Source organism: Ctenopharyngodon idella, chromosome 5 (assembly GCF_019924925.1).
Source record: "Ctenopharyngodon idella isolate HZGC_01 chromosome 5, HZGC01, whole genome shotgun sequence".
In the NCBI taxonomy this organism is placed as follows: Eukaryota; Metazoa; Chordata; class Actinopteri; order Cypriniformes; family Xenocyprididae; genus Ctenopharyngodon; species Ctenopharyngodon idella.
Genome location: NC_067224.1, coordinates 15,024,227 through 15,046,964, shown reverse-complemented (window position 1 = coordinate 15,046,964; position 22,738 = coordinate 15,024,227). Strand labels below are relative to the sequence as shown.

The 22,738-nt window shown below is 36.2% G+C and overlaps 1 protein-coding gene across 9 annotated transcripts in view; it reads left to right on the top strand.

Moving 5' to 3' along the window:
- The first annotated feature begins 203 nt into the window (after positions 1 to 203).
- The window catches only part of rasgrf2b (Ras protein-specific guanine nucleotide-releasing factor 2b), a 66,493-nt gene continuing 43,958 nt past the window's right edge, over positions 204 to 22,738 (top strand). For all 9 annotated transcript variants that reach the window (XM_051895381.1, XM_051895384.1, XM_051895385.1 and 6 more), the window contains exon 1: positions 204 to 814. In XM_051895381.1, coding sequence (XP_051751341.1) covers positions 539 to 814 — 276 coding nt within the window. In that variant the 5' untranslated portion in view covers positions 204 to 538. The remainder of the gene's footprint in view (positions 815 to 22,738) is intronic.

Here is a 22,738-nt window from a genome sequence, read left to right as displayed (position 1 = left end):
CTGCAACTTGACCTACCAGTAAAGCGCTTAATTGAGCCCTGTGATGTGCGTTAGCGCGCGTCGCCCCGCCCCGTCATTAAAATCTCTGCATCGCCCCGCCTCCTCATTAAGATCTGCAAGTCGTTCCGCCAGCTTTTTGATCCGCCCACTCATTAAAACCTGCGCTCAGCCTCAAGGGAAAGTGAATCTCAGCGAGAGAGAGAGAGAGAGAGGCGCTGTCTCTTTAAGAGGATGCCAAAGCCGATTACATCTGAGCTCAACAGTGATTCTCTCTCACCGTCTGTCCACTACTATTGCTTATTTTGCTGAACTACATGAGCTGAACGCGTTGACTGACAGTGTTGTTCGTCGGGGTTAAAACTTTTTTCACGTCAGAATGGATTGGGCTCCGAACTCGTTTGGATGAGTCGCTTATGAGCAGTGCGCTTCAGCTCGGCAACTTTCCCGTGCGCATTTCTCCAAACATCCTAGGTGGAAAGTTAAAATCACATGGGATATGGTGACAAACAAGTGAACACATATTAAACCAAGACGGAAAATGCAGAAGAGTGTTCGGTACAATGAGGGACACGCTCTGTATCTCTCCGTTATCGCGCGTAAAGAGGGCACCAAGCGAGGCTATCTCAGCAAGAAGACCACAGAAAACAGCAAATGGCACGAGAAGTTTTTTGCACTTTATCAGAATGTTTTATTTTACTTCGACACCGACCAGAGCGCTCGACCATCAGGGATTTATCTTCTGGAAGGATGCACATGTGAACGAGTCCCTGCGCTCAAGGTGTCCACTGTTGGCAAAGACTCGCTTGACAAGCTGGTGAGTTCAACGTTTCTTCAACATATCAGTACGAATTATGGGGGTTTGGTGACCACTCTTAAGGTTTGAAGTTACCCAAAGGAAGTCAAAACGGATGGTTGTCTTAAAACGTATTCGTTTTACATAAAACTATATGTTCGTTACATCTGCATTTTCAACGTTTCTTTAAAGACAAAAGTTTAATTACAAGTTAGTCAGACCGCACTAGAGACGCTCGTGAATAGAAGTCGCGTTCGCCTGATGAGGTAACCATAGCAACAGTACGCTGCTTTATAGAGCTTTCGGTTAAGATCTGGATCAATACAATATAATACATACGTGCGCCCATTATCACTTTACTATATATTGAAATATCGCCTAATCTCAAAAACTATACTGTGTTCTTTAAACGTCTTTTAGATGTTGACGCTTAGCTTAACTGTGTCTAAAATACGTTTTTGGTTGCGCGTGAGGGACCTCCACAAATCGCGTTCTACAATGACAGACGGAAAACCTTTTCAAATCCGTAACCCCTTGAAGTAATTGAATAATTTTCACGTTAAATATAATAATAAACTTTAAAAAAAAATGCAGGATTTGAAAGGGAATGCCCTTTTTGTATTTTGAGTAAAAGGGATCTGATAGAATTATCACTGGCATCTGGAAATCTTGGAGGATATATTAAACTATTTCTGCTCATACTGAAGAAAAAAGAAGCAGCAAAATGTCGACAATGTGTAACAAATATCTAATAGATAATTACAAATGTTGTTATAAATGGTTTCTTTGCCATGTGAAAACCTGTTGCATTGGACACCCCAAGTCCTCATTTGAATAGGATTCGAGCAGCGCAGAAACGTGACCATGAAGCTATGCATTTAATTAATCAGACCATCACATCCAGAGGACCCCTATAAAATCTATAATGTGTCGTGATGTCTTCATTGTCATGTGAGGGGTAATATTCGAATTTCACATGAGGTTCTGCCAAATAAATGTGGATGAAACAATTTTATCATGCAGAAATGTTCACATTCTGCTAATATAATGCGGTGATCTGCTGATTACATAAAAAATATGTAAAATCGTTGGCTACTGATGTCAGTTAGAAACTGCTTTAGAGGCTCCCCATTCAACAGGTGCAGTCTCTTACCTCTGCATAGAAAAAATTATGTATGTAAGTGTCAGAAGTATCACAAGTCATGCCAATCTTTTGGTTAACACTTACATCTGCTGATAAATCTCTCACAGGCACACAACTGCAGCTTTGCATTCATATAATAAGTTGCAAAATGTGTGGTAATTCCCCCTCCCCTTTTTCAGTAATCATTTATGTGAACACTATAGTGTAGGTCTGTCCTGCTGCTGTATTAGCCTATTTATCTCATGTAAAATGATCTAATTCAGACCTCGATTTTCCAACTAAAAACATATTTTCTGACTTTACTCTAAAATGGAACCTTTTTACATGTGAAAAAGTCTTCTGTAAAAGTTGAATCTCTTGAAATCAAAATGAGAGTTTTGTGTCTTATTCTATCAGTTTTGAGACCATTTATATGGCTTTTAGCAAATAAATATGGATGTTGTTTAGCTGGCACGCACAGGTCTCCCTATAGTGATTTAAATGTTGCGTAGAAAAAAAGATATACTGGTCAATGACGTGACGGGTCAATTTTAATAAACAAAGATATGACATCCAAAGTATGTAAAGTAATACAACTAGATCTCTTTTATTGAATCCAAAAGGTTTTAATTATATTTTCCTACATATAAAGGTATTTTAAAGATTTTGAAGTGTCAAAAGGTCATTCGGTTTAACCGTCCAAAGACCAATACAGCCATTTCATTTGTGATTAAAATATCTTAAAATGTAATAAATGTATATATTTTTTTATTCTGGCAGGATTTTATAACATCATATATCAACATAGTGCAAAATGGTATTAATGTGTAGAAGTCGTTGCTTTGTTATGAGAAAGAACGTCCGGGAAAATGAATTTCATTGATGTCGTTCGGAGTAACCAATATAAAGGGACCATTTTGGATAAAGTCATGTGGTCAGTGTCATGTGACAGTATGTGACATCATTCAGAGACACCTGCAAAGGACCACATGGTCATGAAGCAAAGTAACTAACGCTCTCTTAACTATTTGAAAAATTCATGTTTCCACTTACTCATACACATGTCCCGAAACATCAGGTAATTCGATACAACCGCTATAAAACATGGAAAATGTTATATTATTTTAAAAACTTGTACTAAATATAAAATGTTTGATTGTACAAGCTAACTAACTAACTAGCTAGCTAGCTAGATATCAGTCTGTTAGCATTGTTTGAAAATATCGTCATTCGGTATAACCAAAAGTGTCATTCGGTAAAACCGAAATTTTGGTTAAACCGAATGACTTTTTTGTAAAAAATGACAAAAGCTGTGTTAATTGATTATAAAAACCACATAATCTCATTGTTAACACTTAATAAAACTTCAAAATGAATTAGCTCCATTATGTTTTTCTTACACTTTTAAAAACCTTATTCGTCAATGACCCATACATCAGTATGGTTGTCAATGTAGAGACATGGTATGTGCAGCCAGATTGTGTGTGGTAACCAGCTAAACCTTGACCTCTTGGTAGAAAAACATGCTTTTTGGCTGTGACATAAGTAAAGACTGTTGGCTTTTTTTTTTTTTTTAAGGGATAAACCATTTGAGATGTCAAGGTAAGTTCATATGTCCTTAGATTGTGTCCAGTCTTTTCAGGCGTAGGCCTAATTGATTTAGTTATGAACTTTTCTTTTATCTTGTCTTTTAAAAGTTTCGGTAGCATCAAAAATGAACTGAATCAGATGTTTGTATCTCTCAATTAATTATCTAATTCTGCTGCACTGCTGATGAGTTAATAAAAATCTTTTATTGATTTCATGTTGCAGTTGCCAAAGATTCATGTACACGCTTAAAGATAAAGGTTCTTTATTGGCATGTATGGTTCCGTATTTAACATCCATAGAGCCTTTCTATGGCACAAAAGGTTTTTTATAGTGAAAAATTATTAAAATGTTCTTTAAACAAATAAAAATGGTTCTTTTGTGAACTGTTCACTGAAAGGTTCTTTAGTGAACCCCAAAATGGTTCTTACTTTTATATACTTTTTTGACACGTTTAGACATGAAAAAAGACTTGTGACGTATCAGCAATCGTGTATCGCTTTGAATATTATGCCTGTTCAAACAGAAATGAGATGATTTTTAATCTACAGATGTTATATAGGCCTAGTTCTCTCGCAACGTGAATGTAGTTGATAGAGTGCATATTTGTAGCTTATCGACTCTTTCCTCTGTGAGAACACAGTTAGAAATCCTCTCTCAATCACACACCCACAGACTCCCACACGGCTGCATATAAGTATGCTCACTCTCTCCCACAGATAACTAAAAAGACACAAAGGAATAAATGTGGGCTAATCTATAAAGAGTACAGACAGGTGTAGAAGGTGTCGATGGGGATACTAAAACTCCTTTGGAGCGAAAAAATTCCCAGTGGAATAGAAAATGTAAACCAACCAAAAACATTTACAAATAAATGTTTTCAGCTCTGCCATAACTGATGATCAAAATTTCCCACTTGTTAAAAAAAAACAAAAACAGAATTACTATTTTTGATGAGCAAAGAATACAGATTTTATAGAAATGTGTAGGCGGAGATTTCCAGCTGCTTATTTGAAACATAAAGTCAACACTAATGTCTCCATAGTCAATGAAAACCTTCCTGTGTCGGACTGATTTTATTTGTGTATTCTTATGAAGTCCAAGACTCTTTTTATAATGCCAGATTTCTGAGGACTGGGCATTTGCCGAAATACTGTAAATAGATGCCCTTAAACTCATAAAGACCGTGGAACAATCAAACAACATCATGATTTGATTTTGGGTCTTTTGTTGTTATGAGACCTTTTGTATTAACTGCCTTTATGAAAGATTAATTACATCAACACAGAAAGTATATGGGACAATAAAACACTTCTTAGGCTCATGAACTGCTTAGAAACAGACATAAATTATAAATACTGTATTCCCACTAATGTCGTGTCCTGGATCAATATCATAATCTTTTTATTTCTGAATAAATAATCACCTTAGAGCAACAATAAACATGCTGCATTTATATGTATTGTATGAGGGAAGCTGATTTTTGTTTTGTTAAAGCTGGATATTCTTCCAGTGTTTTTAGATTGAAATGACTTTGTGTGTATAGTAGTATAAATAATGCAACAAAATGCCTTTGCTGTTGTTCTCAAGATGGTCATTTGGATCTTAATTGCTGATAATAACAATTATTTATTTTTATACATTTTATACACTACCCCAAAACTGATTGATGTTCCTTGGACTTTGTGTGTAGTTCATTCATAACATGCATATCTGATGAGCTGACAGTTTGATGAATGAGGGGCAAAGAGATGCATCTGTGGGGGCTGAGTGTATAATTTTCAGAAGATACTCAGGTAATAACTTCAAGGTAGAGAGGGAAAGATGACAAAGTAATAATGCAAGTTTCTTGTGAGCAAAATTTATGATTTTTGCTTTGTTGATGTGTCTTTTGCTTGAGTTCTCTTTGTACCTTTAGCCACGAAAATTAGTCTATGATTAGTTTTCAAGACTTGCGCTATTAAAAGGGTTAGTTCACGACAAAATGACAATTTAATTCATTTACTCACCCTTATTCTTTCTTTTGCGAAACATAAAGGAGATGCTTAGGTGAATGCCTTGACTGTTCTTTTCCATATAATGAAAGAATGGTGACCACACTCTAAAAAGCTGTGCTTCCATGAAGAACATCCATAGAACCTTTCTATTGCACAAAAGGTTCTTTATAGTGGAAAAAAGGTTCTTCAGATTATTAAATTAACTGTTCACTAAAAGGTTCTTTGGGGAACCCAAAATGGTTCTTCTAAGGCATCACTGCAACCCTTTGGAACCTTTATTTTTTAGAGTGCAGGGGCTGTCAAGTTAGAAAGCAAGATTCTGAGTGAATAATTGCATACCTTTTGGTCTGTTCTGTACACAAAGCTATTTTCTGTGGCTTCAGAAGGCTTGGAATAGAGCACATCTAGGGCCGGATGCATAAACTGCTTAGACTAGTCTTAAAAGTTAGTCATATATATATTTTTTTAAGTCCTAACTTTTTAAAGTTAGTTACATATAAAGATACTCAGTTTCAAATAGTTGCTTCATCAATACAGACCAGATTATGTACTACTCATCTTATTACATGTGTCCATTATATGACATTGCTGATGTTTTTGAAAACATCACATTGTTTACTTTCACTTAGATCTGTTAGGTTCAGTTTGCAAACTATTGCTGAATGTTTTTTTTTTATTCAAGAGAATTAGTCTGTTGAAGCTGCGAAATTTCTTCGTAACTTCTTTATATTTAGTACAAGTTATTGATATTATTGTGCTGCTAGTCTTATTACAGATGACAATGAAGCCACTAAGCTTATGTCTCTAACACCAGTGATATCTCATTCATTATTGATCAGTTTACATACTGAGTTTGTCCAATCTCGGTTATTAATGTTGTTAATGTAGTTAGACACATTATGTGGTAGAAGTGTTTGTAAAGGGCTCATTACAAATATACTCAGATCACCACTCACCAATAAGTTTACTTTGCATGTAATCCTTATCCTACAATGTCTGTGGCTCTGCTCATCTGAAAGTAGACTTCTGTCAGGACCACTATCGTCAAATATAATTGATAATTGCATAGAGTTTGTATTGGTGGTATGGTTCTGTTCTGGGCAAGAACTCCCTACGCATCCATGCAGCCTAGCATGGATAAGAGCAGGGAGAGCAGCAACCAACATATGCAGATGTAATTCATGTCAATAATTTAACATGTACACATATTTCAAGAATTAGTTTGATTCAGGGGAATCATAAGGCCAGTCCTGACTGAAGAGAGGAGGAGCTGGGAATGGAGGAGGGTAATTAGCTCCTGAGAAATGCACTAGCTGCTGATAATACTGAGGAGCTTATATATGGATGCTGTGATAGGCGTCGTATTCCTATAGGTAGAAGTGAGTCACCTGGGAGTCAGCTGATGCGAGCTTGACTGACATGACCTGCCAGAACTGACGCTAACGCTGGATTTTTAGGTTTACTGTGCATATGACTGGCATAATCTGACTGAGAGACTACAACATGTAGATAATTCTTTCCAGCGGACAAAAAAGCACAGGCTGAGTAGGTTTGCTCTCGTAAAATGAGCAGGTAAAGAGTCATAGAAATATGAAAGAAGGGGAGAGGTGCCAGTATGAAGTCAGTTTAAGCTGCTCAAACATTCTAAATCTCTGAATGTTGTTGCAGTTATGTATTTACAGAATATTGTACATATAATACTAATGCCTGGTTTTAGACGCGAAACAAACTTTAAGCAAATATGTGAACAGCAAACACTTTTAGCCATGCAAGCTCAAGGTTGTGCGTCATCACTGCAGTCTGACTGCGTTCTCATAATGCTGTAGAAGTATGTGTTGCTCTCTCAGCGAACGTTAGTTTGATACAATAAAGTTAATGTAATCTGGCAAAATTGCCATTAATGCTTTTAAGACGAATGTAGCCCACACCCTAAATGCATCAAATCAAGGTGTTTTGCATTTTTATTAATAGACACCTGACATTAGTTTGTTTTTCCAATTAGGGGAAATACATACGTAAGGAAATCCCACATAATTCCCAGCAGATCATTGGATGGATGTGTTGTGGAAAAAGTTAAAATAGTCTGGCCTTTCCTACTGCACTGCAATTCATGCTATGACCTGTTTTATTGTTTTAATGGTTCTGTTCAGGCCCAGATAGCACACAATAATATTTTTTACAGCATGAGCTGATATAATAAACACAACTGAGATAATGGGGCAGTGATCATACTTTCTATGTTGGAAAATGTTGGAGTGGAAAAACAAGCATGTGTTTCTGATATAGCTGATATTGTGCTCTATAATTTGCAAGGAAGGACAGAACATGTGGAATGTGACACCTGTCTTTACATTATTTTGCATTTAGTCCCAGCCTGTTTTGTCTAGACTCTTGCTAATAACAGATTACAAAAACAGTCAACAGTATATTATAATTCTTTCTGAATAAATAACACATTTATTAAAAGAAAATCACTGTGACGTAACTCCTCTGCTCCAAACTCCACTGAGCGGCAAAATTATACTTATTAATATATTTATTTATTTTAAATATACTTCACCTTATTTTTCAATATTTAAGTAAGCTATTTCCTGTGAATCTGCAATACTTCCGATTCATTTGCCACTATAGGTAAATAACTAGAAGAATATCGAAGTACAGTAAACTGTAAAACTATTTACATTATGATAGTGAATTAAAATAACATGATAACAAATACCAGATTGCAATATCAAGCAGCATAACGAACTGTTTTTGTTGCAGCTGAAATAACTGGAAGCGGCTGACACCAGAAACCTTACACATTCATTTTAAAAATGGCCGCACCCACTCTTACCTTAAAAATAAGGTGGATATCCATTTTATTCAATACTGCAAAGTGTTGATAAAAATAGCTTTTCCAAGTAAATAAATACATTTAAAAATAATCCATTATTTGTGTATGTAATGTCATGTTTATAGAGCGTTGCTGTTAGCTTAGCCATATGCTAACACCAGACTATTGGAAAAAACTGTGTACTTCACATGAGTGCGCAATTTGTGTCTACATAAGTGACCATTCCTGCAGTGTAGCTTCAATTCAGTCACCTCTGAGGTTTCTGCGAAGTTACAATGCTGTCTTAGAAGTTAGCTGCCTAACACTCTATAAACAGCGAGATAGCTCAATAGGTTTTGAAACAGAGCTAGTTTGAACACCTGCAAACCAGTGTTCCCTACAAAACAATCTAAATGCCAAACCATCTAATATTGATCTACTAATATATGCTGAGCCATGGCCATTGCAGTCAAGATGATATTAGATTACACATACAGTATGCTCTCTTGACTGCAGTTATTAATAACATTAAGGAATCACTGCTGGCCATCTCATTACCGTTCACACCCGAGTGGGAATTATGTCATTCTGCTGGTGGGATACGCACAGCTGGACATGATGGGGTTGTGTTGTTGGTACAACATCATAATAAGCATAATGCCTCTGCTAAATACAAAGTGATTTTTATGAAGTATCTTTGTATTATATTGTAAATATTTCTAACTGTGAACAAATAGATGTAGAAAAGTCTAGACAAGTAAGAGAACGGTGCAAAATGTAATTTGTCTGGTTGCTTTGGTGCAGAAACTTAACATCAGACAGGTGACAATACACAGAGCAGTATTTATTTTTAATTTGCACGACATTCCAATATATCTATAGTGAAGCAGCTGCTATTATTGAACATCTTCTGTTAATTATTCATATTAAGAGGCTATTTCCAGGTCCATGACCACCATTCCTTTTCTTCCTCAGCATCTTGTGTAAGCTCATCCATCTTCACACAAGAGCAGATGATATCAAATTCATACACTTTTAATGTATGAAATTTATCACAGCCCATGACAGTTCCTATACTATGGTGCCTCGAGAATTATCATTATTACCATTACCATGGGAAGAACAAGATCAGACATAATGTGAATCTTTTCCAATTATACTGATGTGTTTTGGCATTAAATTACAGTATTTTCTCAGTGAAAGTTATTTGGTCCCTGTGTTCCTCATTACCAAAATATCTTGTGAGGAAATCTTTCAGCTCAAGATGTTATGTTTTCACTAGATTAAGGGGAGAGATGGGGAATCTTATTCCCCAGTTTAGCTTTGATTATTGGCTTCAGAAATGAGATCTAGATGGGAAACTTTAAAATGACAGGTCCCTCCTGTTTCAGGATGTGAAGCCTGCTGTTTTGTTGACTTGTGTTATTGCTGCTCTGTTTTAATTCAGGTTTTTTTTTATTAAGAGCAATTTGTGGTGTAAATGTTGGCACTGGTCATGTGGCAATGCTTTCAGGATGACATAAATAGTTAATGTAACATCTAATGTCTTAATTATGAAAGCTTGTTTTTGCCATGAAATAAAAAAAAATATGTAAATGGTTTAAATCTTTAAATCTCGCAATTCAGACTTTATATCTCACAATTGAGAGTTTATATCCAACGTGATCTCATGAGTAGAGTATTTGTACGTAAAGTATGGTTCTAACACGTAATTTTACTTACAAACATTAAAATGGTTACATTAATATTTTGATTTTATTGTATTCAGTTGTCATATTAATGACATTGTTTTCAGTCGCATTTATTAAACACAGTTTACTCATTTACTTTATGTGAAATGATAACATTTTGTTTCGAAGTATTACATAATATTAAACTCCTTAAAATGAATAGCATTTCTGTAATTGTTTAACCATTATTTATCATGTAATACTTATTTTGTTTGCCCTGGGAAACAAAAGGCGGTTTCTCAATATAGTCCTTTGCTGTGACTGACAACAGAAGAATAAAATACACTAAAAATGGAACATTCATTTACAAAAGTAATGAATTTTATTCATGCGCTGTAATTTAAATCTTTAGAATCCATACAATTATGTGGAACAGACCCAAATTCAAGCCTTTCTCAGCAGGCTTGGTGACAGAAATTACACACTTCTCCTTTGAGGAAATGTTTTTACTTGCAATATTTGAGTGAGAACAAAGTAAAAATCAATCCAATCCACGCATTCTCCCGCACTTATAACACTTATAACACTCTTACTCTCCCATAATTTTAGATATTGCTCTATGTGGGAGCAAAAGGGGGCAAAAATGTTTGTTATGGTGGAAAATACTTTATTTACAAAAATATTTTACAAATAATATAGGCCCATCTGTAAAAATATGCTCACATATATGAATATAATATTAGTACATAACAGTTATTAATAAGATGGCTATTTACCAAAAGTTAACCTAAAGTTAACCTTATCAAATTGGCTTGTACAAAGTGTAAATAGCACACTATGTTACAAATTAGCATTTTATTTTTTGTTATGGAGCTCTTTAGTACACATACACACGGTCTCTCTTTGTCACTTGTTGTTTAATTTGGATTAAAAAAAAAAATTGTATTTCAATTGTATGTTTGAAGCTTGGCTGCATGCAATGAAATACTGAAAACAAAGTCCATAAAGGAAGTTACAAAATAAAATAAATAATAAAGGATAAAAAAAGAATATCTCTAAACTTAGAAATAGGGATGAAATAATGAAAAACATTAGCAATAATGAACAAAATAACCAAAAAGAGAGGCTAGCAAAAGGCACTTCTTTCCAACACAAATAGCATGATAGAGATGAGAAATGGATGTCATAGTGGGAAATAGTTGAATCATTTGTGATGTTTTTTTTTTTTTTTTTTGCATGGAACAATTTTTTGGCATCCAGTATGAAAGTAAATTTGCAATTTAATTGTGCAGTTAATGTTATTGACTGTTAATTGTGCAATTATGCTAGGCATTGAAGAATGAGCAAAAAAGTTTTATATAAGATAGAGAAAGGGGAACAATTCATAATTTAAATGATAAAATTGAAAGGATGCAGAGAATAAACATTAACCCTAGTTCACCTATTTCACTCACTTGGGGATTTTATGGTTTCATCACAGGGCCGCATATTCAGAGATTGTCTAAGATTTCTACAGTTTGTGTTATTAATGTGATCAGTTGGAGAACACTAAACTAAATTAGTTCCATCTGATTCTTGCGTGGTGCAACTCCTCCTGTGGAGATCATACACAAGGTCTGGAAGCTGGATGCTCCTACTGGCATAACCCTGCCGAAAATAACAACTTAAACCAGCCTAAGGTGTTTTTCTGCACAGTACATGAGAGAGGTGGAGTGACAGCAATTTCTCCTCTTGCTGAAAGTGTTTTGTAATTACTCCACTCCAGCTCCACTCTGGGTTTTCCATTTCTCGCTCCTAGATTGCTCCTTGCTCATCACTCATAGAAACCACGCTTTGTGCTCGCTCACTAGCAACTTTTGTGTCCGGAAGATGTTTCTCTCATGTTTTTAAATCATGAATATCATTTCAGATATATTAAACTGTTTAAATGTTACACTTGTGATGTAATATCAGAGTGTAAAAATTTTTTGAGCGACGTATGAGTTACAATTCTTATCACCCCACATCTGTGATTTCTATGTATTTGTTAATTATAGAGATGGGAGTAGGTGTTTGCTTGATGTGAGCATTATAAAAGGTCATGTGCTGTGGTTGTGTGTGCTCATGTGATATAATTTAATATATTATAAAAATGTTATTTAAATAAATTCACATGTTTGTAGTACTGGCTGCTTATAATAAAGCCATGTAACTGAGCAGAATGTATCTTACCTGACGATGATATTAAAATGGCCAGTCTTATAAGTTTCCGGAATTTGACTTAATTTTATATTTATATTATTATACTTTTTCATCAGATGATGTCCATATTGAAAGCTGCAACATGCAGAAGATTAGTGTGCAAACTGTAGGTCAGGTTAGTCAAAAACACATGAGGAGAACTGTTGGGATCAGCAACCAAAGACTATTGCATTCGAACGGGATTTGATTTCTCAGAGGACCAACGAGTTTGCCGAAAAACAGTTGGTAATTTACTCTGGAATTGTTACAGAGGTTGTGTGAGGAAAAACACAAACTTGGCAGATGCAGTACTTCTGCGAAACACAAATTTCTCTAACCTCCTCTGGGAAAACTAGTGGAATCAAGCTTCGCTTTCACTACGCACCACTCGCATTATTGGTTTGCTGGTCTTAGCTGGTTTAGGCTTGTTTAGCTGATCTGCAAGCTGGTCTCCCAGCTGTCAAGTGGCCAAAACCCCTCTAAGACCAACATAAAAGACCAGCCAAACCAGCATGGCCAGGCCAAAAGACCAGGTTAGTTTACCTTAGGTTGGTTTAAGCTGTTGGTATGTCATTCCTTCAGAACTCTAGAATATTATTGACAGTCCACTTTATTCTCTGTGTTAAATATTACGTACATGTTTTGAAATAACTGAGGTGCTATATTACAATAGATTCCATAAAAACTTGATTGAAAGCTGAAAAAATAGTGCACTTTCATCCTGAGAAAAAGCAGGGCCCACTCCATTTCTTTATTGGCATCCGCCCGTCACAAACAAACCACAAAGGTGTATTGTGACAACAGCAAATATTGCTTTGTGATTGATTGTTTTATATCTGGCTGTAGCTGCAAAGAGAGCTACAGACATAGCGCAGAGCTAAACTGCATGATTGTAAACAGTATCAGTAAGCACCCAGCAGGAGTGAGAGCAGAAAGTGTCATCTATTTCATCCAGACGGCGAACATCAACACTTTTCCTGAAGCTAAGCTGACAACTCCATCTCTTCTCCCTTCCCCCAATGAGAGAAATGCATAAAATGAACAAGTGCTGCTAATCAAGACAAATATTCGCCCTTCTTAAACCACTACAGGGCGATCTTCCAGCCCGGTCAGGCTCAGGCTGCTCTGTTTTGCTGGTTTTATAAGGGTTTTGAGCGCTTGACCAGCTGGCTGACATGCTAAAACTGTTTAAACCAGATCAAACCAGCAAAAAATCCCCTTAGGCAGTTCTTTTCAACACAGTATTGCCATTTATGGTGCTGAGATCACTGCAGATATTATTTGCAAACGGCTGAGCCAAACGTATCTTCCAACAATCTGATGTCAGCGTAATAGACGAGGAAGTTTAAATGAAGATTGGCAAGGCATTGAACGAATAAAGCGGTAGTAATGAATGCAGAGCAAAAAGCATTATCGAACACCGCTCTTGCGCAGAGCACTGCGTTGTCATGGAAACGGGATTTGTTATGTGAAGTGACGGTTTAAAAATATGCTTGACACTTGTTAAGAAATGTTATGCAAGAGGGTCTGTCTCTCTCACCCACCCGCTCTGCTTTTCCCTTCTGGCTTGGCAGATTGCCAGAGCAAATTACTATTGCGGATACATGCAGAGATGAATTTGTGTATTAGTGGAGTGCTTGGTGACTAGATTTAGAGGTGTTGGGCTGGACCTTTACTCCTGCTCACCAGGCCTGTTGGTTTGTGTTGGCCTTGGGCACTAATGTGGCGACGTTGTGTCCTGTGAGTTGAACAAGAGAATTCTGTAGCTGTCTCCCAAGTCAGAGGCTGCATCCTTCGAAGGCCGAATGCATCATAGCAGTGTGACGAAGGCTGTTCCAGTTCGAAGGCTCCTTCAAATGCAGCCAACAAATGCATCCTTCTTTTCCTTGGCCCCGAAGGATAGAACAAGTGGACCCTTTGTAGCCTAGCCTATCCCAAGATTCATTGCGTGCTGGTGACAATTGTAGTTTTTTTACTCGAATATCTAAAAAAAAACAACAACAACAACAACAAAAAAAAACACTTGAAAGCTGTTCAAATGTTGACATATCTTAAAGGTACAATATGTAAGATTTTTGCAGTAAAATATCCAAAAACCACTAGGCTAGTGTTATATATTTTGTTCACTTGAGTACTTATCCCAAATGTTTCCAACTATTTGTAAATCGTGAGAAAATTGAAATTTTAACCAAGGCTTCGGGACGTGTGAGGAGTCGCCTGTCAATTGCGTCATACCCGCGTTAACCCTCGGCCTGCCTCAGTTTCCGGTTTTATTTTGTAGAAACCATGGAAACACCAAAGACGCTTTAATATATTACATGTTTTAATAGACAAGGGAACAACTGTTTTGATATATTTAAAGACAGAAAACTAGTTGTTGTTATATAGCTCAACACGTTTAGTCTTATTGTTTGAATCTAATTTTCTTGATTTTTTTTTTTGTGAGTACCATGCTTTACCATGCCTCAGAGAAAAAAACTATTTTGTCAAGTTAGCAAATTAGCTAACATAACATAATCAGATGCAGCTTTATTTTTAGTAACAGTAATACAGAATTTTCTCCATCATACAATACATTTTAAAATGAATTGCATGCCATTTATCAACACAAGCCATCCAGTGTTTAATGTGATATTCTAAAATCGATCTAGTTTACTGCAGTGTGCAACAAAGTGTCTCACAGCAGCCGCCGAGCGAACGCACAGAGTAACATTATAACATAATTTTCAACACACTCAAATGTATCTAATATGATAAACAGAGCTGCGTTACCTCATACTCATGACCGGAAAAGCGGAAACGGTGCCGGCGACTGTGGCATAATAAAAGTTGTTGCGCAATCGCTCCAGCGGCCTCGTTCAGCTCCCACAACACTCGGTCCTGCTCTGCTTCATACTACAATAACGTTAATAATCGCATTTATGAACATGATTTCTTCCTATCCCTGTTCTTTTGCACCGGTTGTGAAGTGAAGACCACATGTCCCAAGATTCCGCGCTCAAACTTGGCGTCATCAAGCTACGCCTTTGTTTTGAGTAGGCCTCTAGCAACCTCTAGCAGACAGAAATCCTACATACTGCACCTTTAACAATATGCGATTTTATAGATAGTTTATAGTCTTTATTATGTACATAAATGGACCAAGGTGAACATATTTAGAAAGGTGGTGAACCCTGTTTGGTTTTCAAACAGTTGACTATGGGTGCGTCTCAATCAGCTTCCTAGCCTTCCTAGGTCGTGAACCAATATATCGTGTACATGAATTCGGACAGTAAGGACCCTGACTAAGGAGGACCCACTACACATTGGGAAACTGATGACTCTAGCTGCGTCCGAAATCACGTACTGTCTGAGTAGGTACTACATTTGAATTTAAATTTACTTGAAAAAGTACGTTCTACAGTATATAGTACGAATGCGTGTAGTATGAATGAAATTCGCCATGTTGTTACTCTCACATGACCTACCAGCGTCAGTTACGTCCCTTCAACTTCACAAATCCTCTCCTGTGGCCTCATGGGATAGTAAAGTGTCCATCGTATGCGCACTTCAGAATCTCGCCGGAAGTAGTAAGTCATCCGGGTATTTTCGCCTACTGTGTTTCGAATACTATGAATTCAGACATACTACTCTGCTCGCATACTGTTTTACACTATATACACTCTAAAAAATAACTGTAAAAAAAACTAAACAAATTTACACAGTAAAATAGCGTTTTCCACTGAAACAGTAATATACCGTAAAAACAATACATTCTGGGTAATATTATTTGTCATTTTCACAGCCTATTGCCTACTTTCTCGAAAACAACAAATATTACCCAGAATGCTATGTTTTTACAGTATATTATTTCTGCATATTACAATGCATTCTGTATATTATAATACATTCCAGGTAGTATTATTTGTCATTTTCAAGAAAGTAGCCTATAGGCCTCTTTTCTTAAAACAACAAATATTACCCAGAATACAACTGTTTTATGGTATATTACTGTTTCAATGGAAAAAGGTATTTTACTGTGTAAATTTGTTTAGTTTTTTTTTACAGTTATTTTTTTAGAATGTAGTAGAGAAGTATTCGATTTTGGACACAGCATCTATTTCCAGGCAAAATGACAACGTCCTTATTGTACAACATTGCTACTGGTATTTATGAACAACAGCAGAACTTATATCTCTCTGACATTGTTTTAATGTTATTTAAAGTACATTATGATAAATACTTCACTTGTTACATATACTTGCAACATTTCAGCTGTAAATAAATTATAAATGTTTGCTAGATTATGTTCATTACTTGTCTACCAATGTATGTTTATGCTGAAAAATAAAATTAAATAATGGCTTGTGTCTCATTATGTGTAGGGAAACACATAGGGGAGACACATACCCGTTTACACCTGGTATTTTAATCTGTCTCTGGTTTTTTAATCCGAGTCTGCCACTTTCAACCACTTCTGTCCTGGTTTCTTCGAGGGGAGGGTCTATTAGGCGGGGAATGTTTTTTTTTTTTTTTTTTTTTTTTTTTTGAGATCTTTCTATTTAATGGACAAAATAAGGAATCAGGAATGGTGAGAGAACATTGTGGTGGTACGTTCTTCAAACTTGGGTCTTCAGACACCAAAGTTTAAATCCCATCTGGCTAATGTGCTTTCCATAATGTTTACGCATTGGATCAGTAGGCGGAGTGTAGGTGGTCTTTTGTGCTGTTTGAACACATTTGACCACATGAGCGCTTACACTATGAAAGCAATCCGGTCGAATGCGTTTTCGACTACCTCTGGAAGTGGTCGAAAGTGGACAACCTGAAAAAGTATTACACCCTGTTTACAACTGTATTTAGCATCATCCACTTGTAATCCGATCAACCAAAACATATCTTAATACCAGGTGTAAACAGGGCCTTTGAGACAGCCCTTAAAATGGCCAACTCCCTGATCAGTGCCCTCACTATTATTGAGACCCTATAGAGGGTATGCATAGACGTCACTTTCCCGCCGGAACGCACTCCCTCAGCTGGACTGAGTGGCAAAAGAACCTGCTGCATGACTGGATTTAATAGAGGAAACTGCCAAAAACGTGAGTAAAACAAACAATTACACTAAAGATTGGGCTCGAAAGTGTTCTTATGACATGTCAAAGAAACCTAATCCATGGATATTGGCATGCAGCCAGGAATCGTGTTTCCTGACATTTATATGTGCCTGATTTCGATGCCGGGGAAGTACATAAAGCAAATCGGCCTGTGAACGCTTTATATAACTACAATATAGGTAGGTCTAAATCAGAGCGATCACTTATATCAATGTTATATTTTTCGACATATAGTCCAGCCCTAAAACTTGTAGGCCTATAGTTTTTGTCAGTGTTTATTTAAAAACACCCAATTATGCAGAATATAAGATGGTAAATATTAAATTGATGAGTTGTCAACACAATATATAACAATACAATATATAGGGTATGATTTTACCCCAAAATCCAACATTTTGACACAAAATGATAACTGCAAAACATGTTTCTTTGCCTGGAGTCCAGCTGTTTCTGTGAATTGCAGCGACCTATTTGCTTCTTTTTTCTGTAGCTTTCAGCAGTCTGTAAAAGTATATCTCAGATTTTGTGTCAAAGCTATTTGTACAGTCAGTCGCAAAGCTCTTTCCCGTTTTGGATGTGTTTTGTGTGTTTTTCGCAGGCATTCACGCTGAAAACCAATGCTGCCACTCTGTCTTTTGCCACTCACCGCAGTCGTAACGGTTGACAGTGACATCACGTGCATGCCCTCTCTATAACTTTAAAAAAAAAAAGTCTAGTGCAAACGTTACTGCCACTCATCATTGGCACCTGTCACAGTTGCTAGGTGACAAGAACAATCCTCCATAGGCTAGACCATTCCATTTAACAACACTCGGTCCTACCTTCTTGGACTTCGAAGGTGTGGCCTTTGGTGTCTGTGTCCTTTGAAGGATGCAGCCTCTAAATTGGGACACAGCTTGTGTGTACCACTTCCATATAAGAGCTCTGCCCAGAATAGACACTCTTCATATAATTCAGCACTTCAGGGCATGGCCTTGTGAATGCAGGGCTACAGCATTTCACAAATGTATGACTTGTGTGAGGAAATAGGTTAGGAAGTATTTCAGTCAGACCATTAAAGGGGAAAAGACCAGCATAACTGCTTGTGAGTGGAGGGGTCACTGGTCCATTCACAGTCACAATGAAAGGAGCTCATGCGTGTAAAGGGGCAGAGTGCTGATGATTTAGTTTACTAGGTCAGTATCAGTGTGGGCTGTTTCTCCACTCTATTTTCATTTATTTTGTTCAAAGAGAATATTTGGCTCTATACTGTAGTGTAACACAGCATTTTAGGTCATGCAAACACCCTAAATTCTTTTGTTGGTTAAGTTCATAAATGGTTTAAGCAAAACCTGATCAACACGAATACTGTAGATTTTATTGTAAACCAGCATTCTTCTGGCTTATTGGTGTTCTGGTGTTCTTGTGTCTTGTGCCATGTCTGTTTATATTTTGATGTCAAAACATGACTCTGATAAGGATAAGAATTTTTTTTTTTCTGCTAGGCCAGTAGTTCTGATTATTAGTTTGCTCTCCACCACAGCAGAATGATCTTTGTTTCAGTGTATCCTTATATTTGCTAAACATTTATGTTGTTTAATTAAAAAAATGATTTAATAAAATGATTTATTTTCTTTACAAAATGCAAAATTTGCAACAAGCTGAAAATGATACTGCTATAATATAACTTATAAAACATAAATTCATAAAAACACTAATGCTAAAAGATGGTGTATAATGCAAAACATTACTGCTTGGTTTATAGTTTCTTACTGATGCATTTAAGAAAATCACTGAAAACCTTAATGTTGAATTTTTGCAGGCATAAAAACTTTTTAAACTATAAAACATTTTTTTTTTTAAATCTCTTATGCTCAGTATTTTTTCCCAATACCTTTTATTTGTATTCTTTTCACCTTTGAAAACGACAAACTTGTGTTATATACCCACACTTTTGTGTTTGTCTTTCATTGCGTTTATGTATTACTAAGTATGTATTACTGTTAGATGCAAATTAAAAGAATAATAATAAAAAATATATATATATAAAAAAGATGCTTTTGTATTGTCAGGCCATTTTTCATTTACAGAAGTTGATTTCATTTCTAAATCTTCTTTTTGTGAAAAATCTGATTGTCTTCCTTAGAAAATGTTAGGAGTTTGAGCAAATTACTTGCTTCCTGTTATTGCAGGAAGTATCAGTACACAAGAGCATTGCAATAGACCATTTAAAAGATGCTCCAGGGCTTATGATTGCAGAGATGTAATATTGAGTTGTGTATTAAATCTGATGTCTGTGTATTTCTTTTGACTTTGTTTATATCTCATCCTGTCACCAAGGCTGCTCACAGACTCTAGTCCATTGCTTGAAAAAAAAAGTTTAATCTTTTGATATTCGGTAACACTTATAAGGTTCCATTTGTTTACATTAGTTAACTATATTAGTAAACGTATCAGGTTTATGTTCTGTTTTATGGACTTTTAGTTTGTATTTCATTGATTCCCTGGCTGCGTTCCACTCCAATTTTAGATTCACTTGCGAACTTCCCTAAGCACTGCTCCTCGGGGGAATCCCTGCCGCCATTTTTAAGTGCATTCCACTTCGTGCAGCTCTATATCCCACAATTCATCTTGATTGTGACGTCACAGCAGATCGCGCATAACTGAAGTGTATGATATATTAATTATTTTGAGAATTAATCGCATAATAATTTATAATATATTAATTATGTTGAGATTCAATCTCATAATACTTGTAGCTACCTTACGTTCACAGACAGAGTTTATACTATTGATATTTTGTTTCATTTGTGTAATTTTATTTTTCTCTAACAGCTCATATACCTACAGGATTTTATGTATTTTCTCCAACAACTTATAAGCATATAGAATGTTACATAAAACAAATTCATAAGTAGAATAGGGGTTTAAATAATAAATCAGCTCCATAATGAATTCCAGGTGATCAAGGGCTTAGTGCGTTTCATTTAAACCTTGCACGAGTTCCACCAGTAGTGGGCACTTGTGCAACATAAGCAATGACGCACATCCGAGTCCACGAGATGGAGGGAAGTTAGCGAGTGAAGGGCATAAAAATTTGGAGTGGAGCGCAGCCCCTGTGTTCCGTTCCTGCTTCCTGTGTTCCCCATTTTCCCACTTTTCTGTTTCCTAGGTTGATTATGCCCTAGTTTGTTGTCATGAGCTTAAATTTAACTATTTGAGGGGACAGCCATTTGTAGTGGTGTCTGAAACCATAGTGGATGTTATCGAGAGCACTTGTTGAATTCCACAATGCACTATAATAACGAGTGTACAACCAATGTAAGCTCAACAGCAAAAGAATACCCATAATGCGCTGTTAGGGTCGTGTTGAACGAATTTCCGCGTCTCGCCAGAAGATGGCACCCGCAGCTCAATCATCCATCCATCCATTTTCCAAACCGCTGGTCCAATGTGGCTACAGCATAATATCATAATATTTTTAATTGATTTTTTAAATTGTTTAATTAAGGTTTATACATAGTTTCCATGACAGAGTTCTTTACTACTGGAGCTGCCATTTTACTAAGTTTCAAATAATAAACAACATCACAAACTAGGCAGCCCTTTCTGCACACTCAGTGTATGAATTCACTCACTCATTTTAATTCACTCCCTCAAGTGAACTATATTAGTGGACTAAGAATAGTGAATGAGGGTATATGGGGCGATTTCGGACACAGCCATGGTTTCTGATTGCTTTGCGCACCTGTTTCTTGTTCAGTTGGTTATCTCCTTTGTATTTAAGCCCTCAGTTTTGTTCCAGTCACTGCCCAGTATTGTCTTTGCCTTTTTGTGTGAAGCTGTTACGTTTTTGCCCTTTTGTTTTGTATTGCCTTTGTTTTAGTTGTTTAATAAACATTCTGGCTGCATTGGATCCACATCATCTTCTGCCCAACTTCCTTCCTCGCCTACATCTTGACAACATGAACTAACAATGAACAATAGTTCTGCAGAATTGATTAATTTCAGCATTTACTAAGACATTTTTAAAATTAAAAGTTGTATTTGTTAACATTTTTTTAATGCACTGTGAACTCACATGAACAAAGGATGAACAATTAGATTTTTACCAACGTTACAAGTTTACTAATGTTTACTAACATTAACAGATTAATAGTCTGTGAAAAGGGTCCATAAGTACATTTGGATATTTAAGTACTGCTAGGTTTACCAATAGCTTACAAAGCAATCTTGGTTTTGAGTATGTATTGGGAGGTCATAAAAATGCCTTGTGCTGATTTTATCCTTCTGTTTACATGCAACTTAAACGCCTAGAGAGAAGTGCAGGAGGACGTCCAGCGAGGCAGCCAGCCTGGGAGACTGTAAATAGATCGAGGGAGGGTTACATAAGGCCTCTCATGCCTGTCTGTGCTAGAAAATGCTGAACGCTTAATCCCTTGAACTTGACTTCAACTGCGGTTTTACGCTTATATGTGTGTACATACATATACTGGACGCATATGCACATCTGTAAACAAGCTGACGCACAAACAGTTCTTTATATCTCTGACATATACATGGTTATCACAAACTGAATCAGTTATTTGTACTGTATTTTGTCTTCCTCCTCACATATCCAGTGATGACTCAAAGAGCAACGAGTGGAGCTTTCTGTGTTTCTTGTTGCATGACCAGCTGTAGTAGGTTGTTTCATTAGCGTCAGCTGCAGATGTGAAATAAATAAATGTAAACATCAGATACACAAGCAAATACAATATGTTCTGCTTTCTGACCCCATAACCTTTTCATTAGTAGATTGCATTGATATGCATAACGATGCCTTGTATAAATAAATAAACTAGTGATAATTATCTACAGTACCTGTATATATCTTAGGCTTATTTCCCACTGGATTCTAAGTGTATGCTAATTCAGGCGCTAAGGGATGGAAATGATCAGCTTTCATGCATTTAGGCTGTGATTGCTTTCTCTCAGTGTCAGTTGAATACCGCTAGAGGATTTTTTTTTTTTTTTTTGGAAGTGATGGTGCATTTCACTGTCTGCAAAAGGCCAAACCTCACTTATTTTTTTTTATTTTTTATTTTTCCAAGATGTCAGGCTGTGGTTAGTACTGCAAATGCCTTGATGTTGTTGATATTTCATTAATAATTGTCTTTGAAGCAGCACCAATTTTTATGGATACACAAGATTGCAGTATAGTTCATTCCCCTATATATTCTCCTATGTATTTTTTCAAGCAGAAATGATAGACTTTATTCTATTTTATTTTTTTAATCGTTTATTTATTTAATTTTTTACATATAGTTTTTTACATATTTTTACATATTTTTTTACACCCCCCCCCCCATTTCTTTATTTACTTGACCTTATTTTTTATTAAGTAGAAAAAAAATGTGTAAACAGTGAATCTGCAATAAAATGTACAGGGGTTGGACAATGAAACTGAAACACTGGCCAA